At 39.4% G+C, this 16792-nt stretch overlaps 1 protein-coding gene across 1 annotated transcript in view; it reads right to left on the minus strand.

The window, feature by feature from the left end:
- Positions 1 to 16792, minus strand: part of LOC124799259 (COP9 signalosome complex subunit 2) — a 101761-nt gene that overhangs the window by 30792 nt on the left and 54177 nt on the right. Inside the window, exon 7 of the mRNA XM_047262822.1 lies at positions 10373 to 10563. Coding sequence (XP_047118778.1) covers positions 10373 to 10563 — 191 coding nt within the window. The remainder of the gene's footprint in view (positions 1 to 10372; positions 10564 to 16792) is intronic.

Consider the following 16792-nt stretch of genomic DNA (forward strand, 5'->3'; position numbering starts at 1 on the left):
TTGCTGACCTCAAAATACCACTGTTTGTTACTTCAATGGTGTCAAGTGAGAGCTCACTGGAGAGTGGAGGGGAGGTCTGCTGTGTTTTCTGATGAAAGCACAGTTCTGCCTTGATGCCAATGAAGACTGTGTGTTGGTTAGGAGGTGGCCAGGTGAGACCTGCAGCGAAGCTGTCTGTAGCCTAAACACACTGGACATACACCTGGAGTAACAGTCTGATGTACAATTTCGTGTGACAGCGTGAGCGTTCTCGTGGTTATCCCATGCACCCTGACTGCAAATTTGTATGTCAGTCTGGTGATTAGATCTATTGTGTTGCCATTTGTGAACAGCATTCCTGGAGGAGTTTTCCAGCAAGATAATGCTCGCCCACATACTGCTGTTGTAACACAATGTGCTCTACGGTGTCGGCATGTTGCCTTGGTCTGCTCGATCACCAACTGTCTCCAAGCAAGCATGCACGGGACATCATCGGACAACAACTCCAGCGTTATCCACAACCAACATTAAGCATCCGTGTATTGATCAACTAAATGCAACAGGCATGGAACTCCACCCCACAAACTGACATCTGGCACCTGTATGACACACTACATACACATTTGCATGCTTGCATTCGACACACTGGCAGTTACACCAGTTATTAATGTACCAGCATTTCACTTTTGCAGTGGCTTTTCGCATGCTCACATTACCCTGTAACCTTGCAACACTAACTACTTAAATGCGTTACTCAGACAAATGTAATCCCAAAATTCATCACTCTATATTAATTAAGTGTGGTGTTGGGATTTTTTTCCATCAGTGTATATATTTTTAGGATCTGTAATAGCAGAAAGAAGTTCCCGCACTGAGGAAGTGAGGAGGGAAGAACAGTTATGATTAAATTAAGCAAGTTTATAAAGGAAAGAAAATTGTCACTACCGAACAAAACAAAAATGGCTGTAACTTTGATCTTCCCCATACTTTTATACAGACAGAAGTCATAGACAATAAAAAAAAAATGGATTGCAAGAAAACTTATTATTTTGAAACTTGGGTTTTGGGAAGGATTCTGAAGATTCCATTAATTAAAAAAGTAAAAAATAAAAGCCATGGAAAAAATAAATTAAAAATATCTTCAGAGATCAAAATACTGCAGATGAAATTCTGATACTCTGGATATATCATGAGAGCAGGACATTCAGTAGAAAAAGTGAAATGCGCAGATAGTCAAAGACACAGTAAAAAACAAAAAGACGGATGAAGGACATAAAAGAAAGACTGGAATGACCCCGGCAGACTGAGGACCAAAACAAAAACCAGGAGTGCATGGAGGGATATTATTCATCATGTCATCAGGAGTATGAAATGACTTGATGAGATTCCCTTTTGTCAACTTCATGTGCTGCATTTTTATATTTTCACTTTTTGTCAATGAAGTTTGATATACAGTATTACCAAGCATTTCTATTGGGTCTCTTATTTTTCCTATTTGATTCTCCTCCTGCATTTACTATTTGATCTCTCAACTATTGTATTCGCATCCGTGTTTCTGTCAATTGTTCACTAATGCTTCCTTTGAAACTGTCTACAACCTCTGATATTTTCAATTTATCCAGGACCCACCATCTTTAACTCCCTAGCTTTCTAGCATTTCTTCAGTTTTACTCTTCACTTCACAACTTCACAACCAAAATATTATGGTCAGAGTCCACATCTGCCCCTGGAAATGTCAAACTTTAAACCCCAGTTTTGAAATCTCTGCTTTTACCATAATATAACCAATCTGAAACTTTCCAGTGTTCCCATGTCTCTTTCTCATATACAACTTTCTTTCACAATTCATATATCAAGTGTTAGTGATGGTTAAATGATGCTATGTACAGGTGGCTTCCTCTTTTCTTTCCTTTCCCCCAGTCCGTTTACTACTATTTTTCTTTTCTTCCTTTTTCCAATTATCTAATTCCAGTCACCCATCACAACTAACATTTCATCTACCTTAACTATTTGAATAATTTATTTTATCTTGTGCATTCTGTCAATCTCTTTATCGTCTGCAGAGCTGGTTGGTGTATAAACATGCACTACTGCGGTGGGTGTTGGCTATGAAAATGTGTTCACTATGCTGTTCACAGAGCCTTTCCTGCACTGCTATTTTCTGATCACTGTTAGAGCTTTACCCCTATTTGATTTCGTACTTACAACCCTGTATTCACCTGATCACAAGTCCTGTTTCTCCTACCATCGAACTTTACTAGTTCTCACTATAACATTAACCTATCCATTTCACTTTTTAAATTCTCTAATCTCCCTACCCAATTAAAGATCTAACATTCCATGCTCCGATCTACAGAATGACAGTTTTGTTTTTGCTGATGACAATATCTTCTTGATCAGTTCCCACCTGGAAATCTGAATGGGAACTATTTTACGTTCAGAATATTATGTGCGAGATTGGTGGGATTAAAAGGAACCAAACTACAAGGCCATCAGTCTTTCCTTTCTATATGTGTCAAGCCACGAAGAGGCCTCAGAAAGGAAGGACACAGAAGACAAATCCTGATGAACCCAACTTTAACTGAGAACCTATATAACCAACACATAGAAGCAAGTAGAAGGGAGAAAGCAGTAAGAGGACAAAGGCGCGAGAGTTTCACCCTTTGCATCCAAACAGTGGTTCCTTACTCTCCATTAACAGAAGAAAACTAACGATGCAAACTAGTTGATAAATGCCAAAACAAAACTAACTACTCAAATGAATTGATAAAATCTCAGGAAAAAGAGCAATGACAACAAGACAGTAATCTAACGACAGATGTAGAAGAATAAAAAGAATTACGGAGGTACGAAGAGCATGAGCAAATGAAAAATGGCAGTGCTGGGACCTCTGAGACAGAGCAGATGGTGCGACACCACTCCAATACCTCAGGCAGCCAATGAGGCCGAAGTGCCCTACCTCAGAAACAGGAGTAAAAACTACCTTCAAGGGTAAAATGTAAAACCAAATCAGCTACTTTGGCATCTTCCACTAGCACCAGAGATAGGGTTTCAGCAAGTTTTAGGTCTCACCACAAGGTGACCAAATTGGGGCAGTCCAGTACAATGTTGGCATCACACTGACAGTGGGATGGATTCTCATGTCATAGGATGTGGCCATGGATCAGCCAAGTGTGACCAGTGCGAAGTCGACAGAAAATCGTAGATTCCATGTGAGAAGCATGAAGGAAAGACTGCCACATCACTCTGCATTGTAATTATCCTTTCCTACAGATGATACTGCTGGGGCTGTGCGGCCACTTGATACAGGTACTTGATGACTACCACTACGTGCTGCGCCAATGAACCCGCACGCACGCACGCACACACACACACACACACACACACACACACACAGAGTGATGGTTACCACATTGGCTCTTCAGTGTATTACTTTTGCCAGAATGGAAGAGTGCAAAGAAAGAAGGCACGAAAGGTGGAATGTACATCACGTTGGGTGACCTTCCCCAAATGATCCACATTTCTGCAAAATTTAGAGGAGAAATGGTAGGTCAAACCCAACAATGCGTTTGCTGTACCAACTTAGGTCTTGTTGGCTGATGTTACATGACTACACTCAGTCAATCATGAAGACTGTTGGCACTGCAACTACTGAAAAGACCTCCCCTCTAAATGAACCACAGGTTTATCTAGCCCCTCCACATACAAGCCTCTGTTGTTGTTGCACCTAGAGTTTGGCTATCTTTATCACTGAAGTACACAAACCATGCAGTCTTGGCAAGATCCATAGTTCACGGGTGAATGGTTATGAGAATGAAACTTCCATTCTTCAGTAGAAAAGATGATACCAAATTTACTACAAACTAAAGACAAATGTGCAATTACTAGGCTAGTAAGGTATCACTACACAGGTGATTCTAAACTTTCCTTACAGAAACTGAACACTGACTGTTAATAAGTACATTTCTGCTGATCACACATGACATATGGCTGACAAAGATGCTTCTTATGAAGCCGAAGACATTCTTTTGGGAAGCAGGGGCTGTGCAAATCAAGACTGTCACGGAATATGGCAAGGATCAGTACTTTCACCCACTAGACAGTTTAATTTGACAACACAGCCTTCCGAAATGCCTTCACAAAAGAAGATGAAGTAAGTATTCCAGAATTTGAATCAAGAACAGCGGACAACACGAGTAACATAGAAGCAGATATCCTCGGAGTAGTGAGGCAACTTAAATCACTTAATAAAAGCAAGTCTTCTGGTCCAAACAGTATACCAATCAGATTCCTTTCAGAGAATGCTGATGCAGTAGCTCCATACTGAACAATCATATACAACCATTCACTCGAAGAAAGATTTGTACCCAAAGACTGGAAAGTTGCACAGATCACACCGATATTCAAGAAAGTTAGTGTGAGTAATCCACAAAATCACAGGCCCATATCATTAACGTCAATATGCAGCAGGAATTTGAAATGTATATTGTGTTCGAACATTACGAATTACCTCGAAGAAAACAATCAACTGACATAAAACACGGATATAGAAAACATTGTTATTGTTAAACACAACTAGATTTTTACTCGAACAAAGTGTTGAGTGCTACTGACAATGGATTTAAAATCGATTCCATATTTCTGGATTTCTGGAAGGCTTTTGCACTGTACCACACAAGCGGCTTGCAGTGAAATTGCATGCTTATGGAATATCATCTTACTTATGTGACTGGATTCGTGATTTCCTGTCAGAGGGGCCACAGTTCGTAGTACATGATGTAAAGTCATCAAATAAAATGGAAGTGATTTCTGGCATTCCCAGAGGGGTGTTATTGGTCCTTTGCTGTTCCTTATCTATATAAACAATTTGGGGGACAATCTGAACAGCCGTCTTAGGCTGTTTGCAGATCATGCTGTCGTTCATCAACTAGTAAAGTCATCAGAAGATCGAAACAAATTGCAAAATGATTTAGAAAAGATATCTGTATGGTGTCTTGAAAGGAGGATATAAGATGAACATCAACAAAAGCAAAATGAGGATAATGGAATGTAGTCGAATAAGTCGGGTGATGCTGAGGGAATTAGATTAGAAAATGAGACACTTAAAATAGTAAAGGAGTTTTGCTATTTGGGGAGCAAAATAGCTGATGGTCGAAGTAGAGAGGATATAAAATCTAGACTGGCAATGGCAAGGAAAGCGTTTCTGAAGAAGAGAAATTTGTTAACAACGAGTATAGATTTAAGTGTCAGGAAGTCGTTCCTGAAAGTATTTGTATGGAGTGTAGCCATGTATGGAAGTGAAACATGGACGATACGTAGTTTAGACAAAAAGAGAGTAGAAGCTTTCGAAATGTGGTGCTACAGAAGGATGCTGAAGATTAGATGGGTAGATCACATAACTAATGAGGAGGTACTGAATAGAACTGAGGAGAAGAGAAATTTGTGGCACAACTTCACTAGAAGAAGGGACCGGTTGGTAGGACATATTCTGAGGCATCAAGGAATCACAAATTTAGCATTGGAGGGCAGCACGGGGGGTAAAAACCGTAGAGGGAGACCAAGAGATGAATACACCAAACAGATTCAGAAGGATGTAGGTTACAGTAGGTACTGGGAAATGAAAAAGCTTGCACAGGATAGAGTAGCATGGAGAGCTGCATCAAACCAGTCTCTGGACTGAAGACCACAACAAAAACAACAACAACAACAACAACAGCATGGTTTGAAAACTGGCAGTTGACTCTAAATAATGAAAAGTGTGGGGTCATCCACACGAGTGCTAAAAGGAATCCGTTAAACTTTGGTTACATGATAAATCAGTCAAATCTAAAGGCCCTAAATTCAACTGAATGCATGTTAACAGAATCTTCTGTCGGTTCTTGGTGGAACAACATTATAATAAATGAAAAGCACCAGTTTGCTTTTGTTCAACAATATTATTTTTATATTGTGTTAGCTGGTTTTTGGCTTACAAGGCCATCTTCAGACGTTTACAGAGTTGTTGTTGTTGTTGTTGTTGTTGTTGTGGTCTTCAGTCCTGAGACTGGTTTGATGCAGCTCTCCATGCTACGCTATCCTGTGCAAGTCTCTTCATCTCCCAGTACCTACTGCAACCTACATCCTTCTGAATCTGCTTAGTGTATTCATCTCTTGGCCTCCCTCTACGATTTTTACCCTCCACGCTGCCCTCCAATACTAAATTGGTGATCCCTTGATGCCTCAGAACATGTCCTACCAACCAATCCCTTCTTCTGGTCAAGTTGTGCCACGAACTTCTCTTCTCCCCAATCCTATTCAATACTTCCTCATTAGTTATGTGTTCTACCCATCTAATCTTCAGCATTCTTCTGTAGCACCACATTTTGAAAGCTTCTATTCTCTTCTTGTCCAAACTATTTATCGTCCATGTTTCACTTCCATACATGGCTACACTCCATAGAAATACTTTCAGAAATGACTTCCTGACACTTAAATCTATACTCGATGTTAACAAATTTTTCTTCTTCAGAAACGCTTTCCTTGCCATTGCCAGTCTACATTTTATATCCTCTCTACTTCGACCATCATCAGTTATTTTGCTCCCCAAACAGCAAAACTCCTTTACTACTTTAAGTGTCTCATTTCGTAATCTAATTCCCTCAGCATCACCCTACTTAATTCGACTACATTCCATTATCCTCGTTTTGCTTTTGTTGATGTTCATCTTATATCCTCCTTTCAAGACACTGTCCATTCTATTCAACTGCTCTTCCAAGTCCTTTGCTGTCTCTGACAGAATCACAATGTCATCGGCGAACCTCAAAGTTTTTATTTCTTCTCCATGGATTTTAATACCTACTCTGAATTTTTCTTTTGTTTCCTTTACTGCTTGCTCAATATACAGATTGAATAACATCGGGGAGAGGCTACAACCCTGTCTTACTCCCTTCCCAACCACTGCTTCCCTTTCATGTCCCTCGACTCTTATAACTGCCATCTGGTTTCTGTACAAATTGTAAATAGCCTTTCGCTCCCTGTATTTTACCCCTGCCACCTTTAGAATTTGAAAGAGAGTATTCCAGTCAACATTGTCAAAAGCTTTCTCTAAGTCTACAAATGCTAGAAACGTAGGTTTGCCTTTCCTTAATCTTTCTTCTAAGTTAAGTCGTAGGGTCAGTATTGCCTCACACGTTCCAACATTTCTATGGAATCCAAACTGATCTTCCCCTAGGTCGGCTTCTACCAGTTTTTCCATTCGTCTGTAAAGAATTCACGTTAGTATTTTGCAGCTGTGACTTATTAAACTGACTGTTCGGTAATTTTCACATCTATCAACACCTGCTTTCTTTGGGATTGGAATTATTATATTCTTCTTGAAGTCTGAGGGAATTTCGCCTGTCTCATACATCTTGCTCACCAGATGGTAGAGTTTTGTCAGGACTGGCTCTCCCAAGGCTGCCAGTAGTTCTAATGGAATGTTGTCTACTCCCGGGGCCTTGTTTCGACTCAGGACTTCCAATGCTCTGTCAAACTCTTCACGCAGTATCGTATCTCCCATTTCATCTTCATCTACATCCTCTTCCATTTCCATAATATTGTCCTCAAGAACATCGCCCCTGTATAGACTCTATATATACTCCTTCTTCCACCTTTCTGCTTTCCCTTCTTTGCTTAGAACTGGGTTTCCATCTGAGCTCTTGATATGCATACAAGTGGCTCTCTTTTCTCCAAAGGTCTCTTTAATTTTCCTGTAGGCAGTATCTACCTTACCGCTAGTGAGATAAGCCTCTACATCCTTACATTTGTCCACTAGCCATCCCTGCTTAGCCATTTTGCACTTCCTGTCGATCTCATTTTTGAGACGTTTGTATTCCTTTTTGCCTGCGTCATTTACTGCATTTTTATATTTTCTCCTTTCATCAATTAAATTCAATATTTCTTCTGTTACCCAAGGATTTCTACTAGTCCTCGTCTTTTTACCTACTTGATCCTCTGCTGCCTTCACTACTTCATCCCTCAAAGCTACCCATTCTTCTTCTACTGTATTTCTTTCCCCCATTCCTGTCAATTGTTCCCTTATGCTCTCCCTGAAACTCTGTACAACCTCTGGTTCTTTCAGTTTATCCAGGTCCCATCTCCTTAAATTCCCACCTTTTTGCAGTTTCTTCTGTTTTAATCTACAGGTCATAACCAATAGATTGTGGTCAGAGTCCACATCTGCCCCTGGAAATGTCTTACAATTTAAAACCTGGTTCCTAAATCTCTGTCTTACCATTATATAATCTATCTGATACCTTTTAGTATCTCCAGGGTTCTTCCATGTATACAACCTTCTTTCATGGTTCTTAAACCAAGTGTTAGCTATGATTATGTTGTGCTCTGTGCAAAATTCTACCAGGCGGCTTCCTCTTTCATTTCTTGGCCCCAATCCATATTCACCTACTACGTTTCCTTCTCTCCCTTTTCCTACACTCGAATTCCAGTCACCCATGACTATTAAATTTTCGTCTCCCTTCACTATCTGAATAATTTCTTTTATTTCATCATACATTTCTTCAATTTCTTTGTCATCTGCAGAGCTAGTTGGCATATAAACTTGTACTACTGTAGTAGGTGTGGGCTTCGTATCTATCTTGGCCACAATAATGCGTTCACTATGCTGTTTGTAGTAGCTTACCCGCATTCCTATTTTCCTATTCATTATTAAACCTACTCCTGCATTACCCCTATTTGATTTTGTGTTTATAACCCTGTAGTCACCTGACCAGAAGTCTTGTTCCTCCTGCCACCGAACTTCACTAATTCCCACTATATCTAACTTTAACCTATCCATTTCCCTTTTTAAATTTTCTAACCTACCTGCCCGATTAAGGGATCTGACATTCCAAGCTCCGATCCGTAGAACGCCAGTTTTCTTTCTCCTGATAACGACATCCTCTTGAGTAGTCCCCGCCCGGAGATCCGAATGGGGGACTATTTTACCTCCGGAATATTTTACCCAAGAGGACGCCATCATCATTTAATCATACAGTAAAGCTGCATGCTCTCGGGAAAAATTACGGCTGTAGTTTCCCCTTGCTTTCAGCCGTTCGCAGTACCAGCACAGCAAGGCCGTTTTGGTTATTGTTACAAGGCCAGATCAGTCAATCATCCAGACTGTTGCCCTTGCAACTACTGAAAAGGCTGCTGCCCCTGTTCAGGAACCACACGTTTGTCTGGCCTCTCAACAGATACCCCCCCGTTGTGGTTGCACCTACGGTACAGCTAACTGTATCGCTGAGGCACGCAAGCCTCCCCACCAACGGCAAGGTCCATGGTTCATGGGGAGGATTTACAGAGTAGACATGTTACTTCTCTTCCAACGTTGTTTGCAAACATTGTAACTTCTTTGGTGACAATACTCTATTTACAGAGTATTGTCACCAAAGAAGTTACAATGTTTGCAAACAACATTGGAAGAGAAGTAACATGTCTGGAGTGAAGCACAAACATACAGTAACATCTTTGACAGTGTGGTGGCAATGCAATGAAAAAGTAAAAATTGAACAGTAAATAAATAAGACTGGCGTAGACAGGAAAATCTTTAACACAAAATAGGAACAGCATGCTTACATAACACTTTCTATTAATGAACAAAACTACTAAGATAAAATAAAATTAGTACTAGACAAGGCTACATCAGGAGGTATGAAACATGGAGAGTGTTACACAAACCAATCAAAATAAGAAACAATTATCAGTGTAACTACAGAATACTTAAGGAACTTAACCAATATCAGTAAGACAAACAGAAATAACTAAATGCAGGAAAATTGAGGTGTTTGAGAGAACATACAGTAAATGCAATCTTTGAGTGTGTGGTGGTACTGCATTTTAACATTAACATGATATTCAAAACAGTGGCTATGTAACAGTTTGCATCAAATAAATGAAGAAAGTAAAATATGAACAATATTTGATGAGACAACTACAAGAGGAATTACCATTAAGAACAATTTAAATTTGAAGGGACACAAAGAAAATGCTGCGGGGAAGGCTAACCAAAGACTGCATTTTATTGTCAGGACAATTAGAAAATATAACAGATCTACTAAGGAAACTGCCTACACTACACTTATCCGTCCTCTTTTAGAATACTGCTGCGTGGTGTGGGATCCTTACCAGATAGGGTTGATGGAGTACATTGAAAAAGTTCAAAGAAGGGCAGCACTTATGTATTATCCAAATAGGGGAGAGAGTGTTACTGATATGATACAGGATTTGGGATGGACTTCAGAGAAGTTGCTTTTTGTCATAAATTTATTTTTAGGGATCAAATGCTACAAAATACTTACATTCAAGCAATGATATCAGCATGAATATTTTCAAAACATATGTACTTTTCATGTATGAAGAAGAAGAAAAATCAACATACCTTCAATGTGCTCTCGGATAAATGGATCATCCATTATGTTCCGTCTATTCTGTTTGAGGATGGTCTCAAACTCATTGATATCATTATTTTGGTATGCAGAAACTAAATTGGTCATTGCTAATATTTCTGGGTCATTTTTATATGGCTTTGCCTCTTGGGAGTCAAAAGGATTGATTCCAGATTTCATAAGCCTGCAAACAGAAGTCACAATTAATACAAATTTCAGAACAGAACACACAATGCATCATATCAGATACAGCATATCCTTTTCATGCACAGTACAGGAACAATTATCTAACAGTACCTAGGTGACAAACTCTGAGCTATATTGATACATTCATTTTAGAGATGAAGCTACAATATCCACAATGATTTCTGTGGATGTTAAATTCTAATATGTATAAAACATACACCTCTATAATATTGATGTCCCAATCAAAAAGAATCAGACAAACTGTCTATTGGCTTCTGTCTTGGGGTCTTCAGCCAACATTTGTTCAACTGGTTTCCCGATGTTTATGCAGCATGAGAGTTTGGCAATGTCACAAGGTTTTTCTACATTCCTAGCGGTGGACTAGAATCAAGCCTGCAGATGGAGATTACACACACCCGCTGTGTCAACATCTGGGAGCTTTCTCTTGGCCATTACCACTATCGTTTTTCCCCAGCTACCTTCGATGGTTGTTCACTGTAGCAAAAGTATCCAGAATCATTTGCCTCTATGATTTCTTCTTTTTTATTGGGACCAAGACATAAGCCAGGGAGTATCAAAACAGCAACAGCCAGGGAAAAGCCCTCGGGGATTGGCACAACCGGTACATACAAAAACTGCCTGCAGGCTTGGCTCCAGTCCAGCAACAGCAATGAAGAGTGAACCTTTAACAATGCCGGCCACCTGTGCCGGTAAAACACCAGGAAAATCATTAAATGTTGAGCAAGATCCAAAACCAGAAATAAACAGGCAATCTGTCAACACATGGCCTTGAAAGACACAACAACTTTGTCGAAAGAATTTAGTCTCATTATCATTGAATAAATAAAGAGACAGTACGCAGACTTCTATGTGAAATAAGTAATCTACGACACTAATTCACTGAGAAAAAAAACCACACACACACACCCGAGACAGAGAGAGAGAGAGAGAGAGAGAGAGAGAGAGAGAGAGAGAGAGAGAGAGAGAGAGAGAGAAAGGGGGGGGGGGTTACAGGGGCCTACATATTGAATGTTAATTGTTGAGTACAGACCACATTTTAAGTAATCATCTCATGTAAGTAACCAGGATCTGAATACATGGTGCTTAAAACTGTTTATATACAGTACAAATCTGTCATACTTTTTGGAGACAACTTAAGCTAAATTCGCTTTCAGTGCCTATTCTCCAAGTTTTAGAGACAGATGATGAGGAAAATTACATTTATTGAGAAGCAAAGGTTAAACTATGCCTACCACTGCTGTTCTCCATGAGGGTCCTGTAAAATGAACCCCCCCCCCCCACTAAAAAAAATTTTCATGATTTCTAAAGAAATGTCCTGTGAGCCCAAGCCCTCTAAATTTAGTGAGCTGCGTGCTTTGTACATGTGAGCAGACAGTTTGCAAAGCTCGTACTGTATGTATGGTATGTAGGGTCCTGTTTTGTTTTGTTTTGCAATAATGTAAACGTGTAATGTTTAAGTGTCAATACAAACACAAACAGATGTGCTTAAGTGATAAATGGATGCTTTATTATATTTCATACGTAATAGTTTCACTGCATCATGCCTGATTCAATTCCCCAAGCAGAAGTGGATGAATTAAACATCTGAATTGAAACCATTGTGGAACGGAAACTGTACATTCCTGAACATGGGTCCCTATTCAAAGTATTATGTACTCACTCTCCTCTACAAGTCATAGAAGTTTGAAACATGAATTTCCAAATACCCTGTAAACACTCAATACTTTGTTTTATAATAAAGAGCTGCAGTTTCTATAAGACTGTTCTGAATCAATCCCAAAAACTACACTTGAATGAATATTGAGAACGAGTGTTTTATTATGTTCCTGCCTTGATAAAAGGATCGACTCTCTCCATGTTTCACAACAACAATTTCATATAGTGGTGTTTTCGAGGTTCTTAATGATGTTGGTGTGGCTGAAAGCAAAGGAAACCTACAACTGTCATTTTCCCAAGGGCATGCAAGCTCTACTGTACAGTTAAATAATGATGACAGCCTCTTGGACAAAATATTCTGATCTCAAGGTGGGGACTATTCAGGAGGATGTTCTTATTAAGTTATACAAATCTGCAGTTCTATGGGTCAGAGAATGAAATGTACATACTTTAATTAGGTATGTAGGATAGAGAATTTAAAAAGGAAAACAGATAGGTTGAAGTCGAATACAGTTGGAATTGGTGAACTGTGATTGCAAGAATACGTTAATTGAGTGTTATAAATATAAAACCAAAATGGGTAATGAAGGAGAAAGTCTAATCATGAATAGAAAAATATGATTGTAGGTAAGCTTCTAGGAACAGTGTAGTTAACACATTTTCACAGCCAAGAGACATAAGCCACAACACACCAAAGCAGTACAAGTTTATATGCCAAAACTATGTGAAGTGATAAAAGAAATTATTTACATAATTCAAAAATTTCATTGTGATGGGGGACTGGAATTCAATAGTACAACAAAGGAGGGAAGGAAAATTCATAGCAAAACCTGAACTGGAGGAAAGGAATGAAATGGGAAGTCTTCTGGCAGAGTCTTGCACAGAACATAACTTAATCCCTGCTAACACTTGGTTTAAGAACCACGAAAGAGGACTGTGTACATGGAAGAGATCTGTCGACATCTGAAAGTATCAGGTAGATGATATAATAGTGAGACAGAGATTTCAAAACCATAATTTATTGATTATGAAGTACGATTAAAATCGAAGAAATTGCAGGAAGGTATGAAATTAACCAGAGGTTGTTTGGAGTTTTAAATGCAGCATTAGGCAACAACTGACAAAAATAGGGGTAAGGAACGAACAGAAGATGAATGGGTAGCTTTGAGAGATGAAATAGTGAAGTCAGCAGAGGACCAAATATGCAAATGGGGGAAAAAAGAAAAAAAAAAAAAAAAAAAATCAAGTAGAAATTCTTGGCTAGCCCACAAGACATTTAATTTAATTGGCAAAAGAAGAACATACAACAATGCAGCAAAAGGGCATATAGCATTTAAAAAAACAAGTGACAAGAAGTGCAAAATGGTGAGGTAGGAATGGCTAGATGAGAAATGCAAGACTACATAAGTATGTATAACTGAGGGAAGCATAGATGCCACTAATAGGAAAATTAACGAGATCTTTGGAGGAAACGGAATCAGCTGCATGAATATCAAGAGCTCAGATGCAAGCCAGTACACTAAGCACAGAAGGGGCAACAAAGGCAGGAGGAATATCTAGAAGGGTTGTAAAATGAAATTAACTTTAAGGCAATATTATGAACAGAGAAGAGAGAGCAGATGAAGAAGAGATGGGAGATACAATACAGCAAGAAGAATTTGACAAAGCACTGAAAGACCTAATTTGAAACAATGCCCATAGAATAAACAACAATCCCACAAAATTACTGAGATCATTGTGGGAGCCAACCATGACAAAACAATTCCACATGGTGCACAAGATATGTGAGATAGGGGAAATACTCTCAGACTTCAAGAAGATTGTAATAATCCTAATTCCAAAGAAAGCAGGTGTTGACCGGTATGAATACTGCCAAAATATCACTTTAATAAGTCACACTCCTAAAATACTGATATGAATTATGAGGGTGGTTTTAAAAGTTCTCGGAATCACCACAAGAGGTCAGCCCTAGCGCAACAACTTGTTTACACGATATTCATTGTACTGTTGCCTGTAAAAGCGTGCCATGTCAATGCTCTTGGAAGAGAGCTGTGGTGGTGATGTGGTTCTTCTGTTGTTCCTGTGTAGTGATTTGCGAAGATGAGGGGGGAAAAATGGGGGGGGGGGGGGGGAGGGAGAGAGAGAGAGAGAGAGAGAGAGAGAGAGAGAGAGAGAGAGAGAGAGAGAGAGAGAGAGAGACTCGAGCAGTGATTAAGTACTTTGTAAAGAAAGGTATGAAAGCAAAGGACATTCATGCCAATTTCCAGGATATACTGGGGGACTCTGCTCCTTCATATTCAACTGTCGCAAAGTGGACAAATGAATTTAAATTCGGTCAGGAGAGCTTAGATGATGATCCACGCAGTGGTTGGCCAAGATGTCACTATTGCAGAAATCGTTGCAAAAGTGCACAAAATGGTCATGGAGGATCGTCGATTGTAAGTGCGTGAAATTGCTCACGCTTGCCACATGTCGTCTGAAAGGGGATCTCACATTTTAACTGAAGAATTAGAAATTAAAAGAATTATCTGCAAGGTCGGTGTCGTGACTATTGACGCTGGATCAAAAACATGTGCCATCACCATGAGAAAATTACATGAACTAAGGTATGAACTGTTGTCACACCTGCCTAATTCACCTGATATGGCTCCATCAGAATTCTATCTCTTCCAAAAACGGAAAATTTTTCTTGGTGTGCAAAGATTGACTTCAAACAAAGAACTGATAGCCGAAGTTGACAGCTATTTTGCAGGCCTGGAGGAAACTCATTTTTGAGATGGGATCAAGGCACTGGAACACTGTTGGACCAAGTGCATTAATCTGCAAGGAGAATACATTTAAAAATAAAAAGTTTAAATGATGTAAGTACTTTTTCTTCTATTCTGTTCCAAGAATTTTTCAAACAACCCTTGCATTTCCAGAAGAATGGAACTCAGGGAGGATGAGCTTGATTTCTTGAGAAATATAGAAACATGCTAAACAATACTAACCCTATGACTTATCTAGGAAGAAAATGTATAGAAAGGCAAACATATGTTTATAGCATTAGTAGATTCGGAGAAAGGTTTTGACAAGGTTGACTGGAATACACTCCTGAAATATCTGAGGCTAGCAGGGATGAAATTCAGAGAATGACAGGTTGTCTTTGCAGCTTGTGCAGAAACCAGACTGCAACCGTAAGAGCTGAAAGGCATGAAAGAAGCAGTGGTCATTTTGTAGATGGAGCAGGCAGCAATGGAAACCAAGGAGATATTTGGATGGGGGATTAAAGTTCAGGCAGAAAAAATAAAAACCTTGAGGTTTGCTGATGACACTTTAATTCTATTACAAAAAAAGCAAAGGACTTGGAAGAGAAGTTTAATTGGATGGCCACTGTCTTGAAGAAAGGTAATAAGGTGAACATCTACAAAAGTAAAACAATGGTAATAGTATCTAGTAGAATTAAATCAGGCAATGATGAGGCAGTTAAGATTTGGCAATGAGATACTAAATTTAGTAGGTGAGTTTTACTGTTAAAGCAGCAAAATAACTTGTGTTGGTTATAATATGCAGACTGACTACAGCACAAAAAGTGTTCATAAAAAAAGAAATTTGTTAACATCTAACATCAATTTAATCGTTAGCAAGTCTTTTCTGAAGGTAGCTGTCTGATGGAAGTGAAACATGGGGGATAAGTGGTTCAGACAAGAAGAGAATAGAAACTTTTGAAATATGGTGCTGTAGAACAATGGGCAGATCAAGTAACTAATGAGGAGGTACCGAACAGAATTGAAGAAGCGACAGACAGAGAGAGAGAGAGAGAGAGAGAGAGAGAGAGAGAGAGAGAGAGAGAGAGAGGAGGGGGGGGGGGGGGATTTATGGCACAACTTCAAAAAAACGAAGGAATCTGTTGATAGACCGCATATTGATGCATGAAGGAAAGTGTGTGTTGAGGGAAATTAAGGCATGGAAACAGCAAGCTGGTTGAAATGGTTGTAGGCTATAGCAGTTATTCAGAGATGAGACTTGCACAATATAAACCAGCATGGAGAGCTGCATGAAACCAATCTTTGGAAAGGAGGAGGAGGAGGATGATGAGGACCTGACTACCACCAGATGTTGGTATTTCTCTACCCAAACAATTCACTAGCATTATGCCATTGTTATCAGATGTAACAGTGATGTGCAAAGATGTGAAAACATTTTCTGGTGTCACATTCTATCCACATCTAAGGTATGATGCCATAAGCTTCATTGCAAATGTATTCAGAACGTGTTTGATCCTCTGGTCAATGTTTGTCCACTTCCAAGTTGGGCCTGGTGGTCTAGTGGTATAGCTTGCACCTCAAAACTGAAACACTGTGGGATCAAATCGTAGTCAGACTTTGGATTTTTTTTCCTGTGTCTTTAGCCTAGCCTTCACCTCTCAATGACTTGAAGATTCACCAGAAATGACACATGGTTCAGATTCTGCATTAGACTGCAGGTCCCATTTTCCCAGTCAGATAAATGGAATAGGTTAGAGACACCCACGTCACCAAAGTGGGGTGCAATTGAAAGACATGTCCCAG

This window comes from Schistocerca piceifrons, chromosome 5 (genome assembly GCF_021461385.2).
Source record: "Schistocerca piceifrons isolate TAMUIC-IGC-003096 chromosome 5, iqSchPice1.1, whole genome shotgun sequence".
NCBI classification, from domain to species: domain Eukaryota; kingdom Metazoa; phylum Arthropoda; class Insecta; order Orthoptera; family Acrididae; genus Schistocerca; species Schistocerca piceifrons.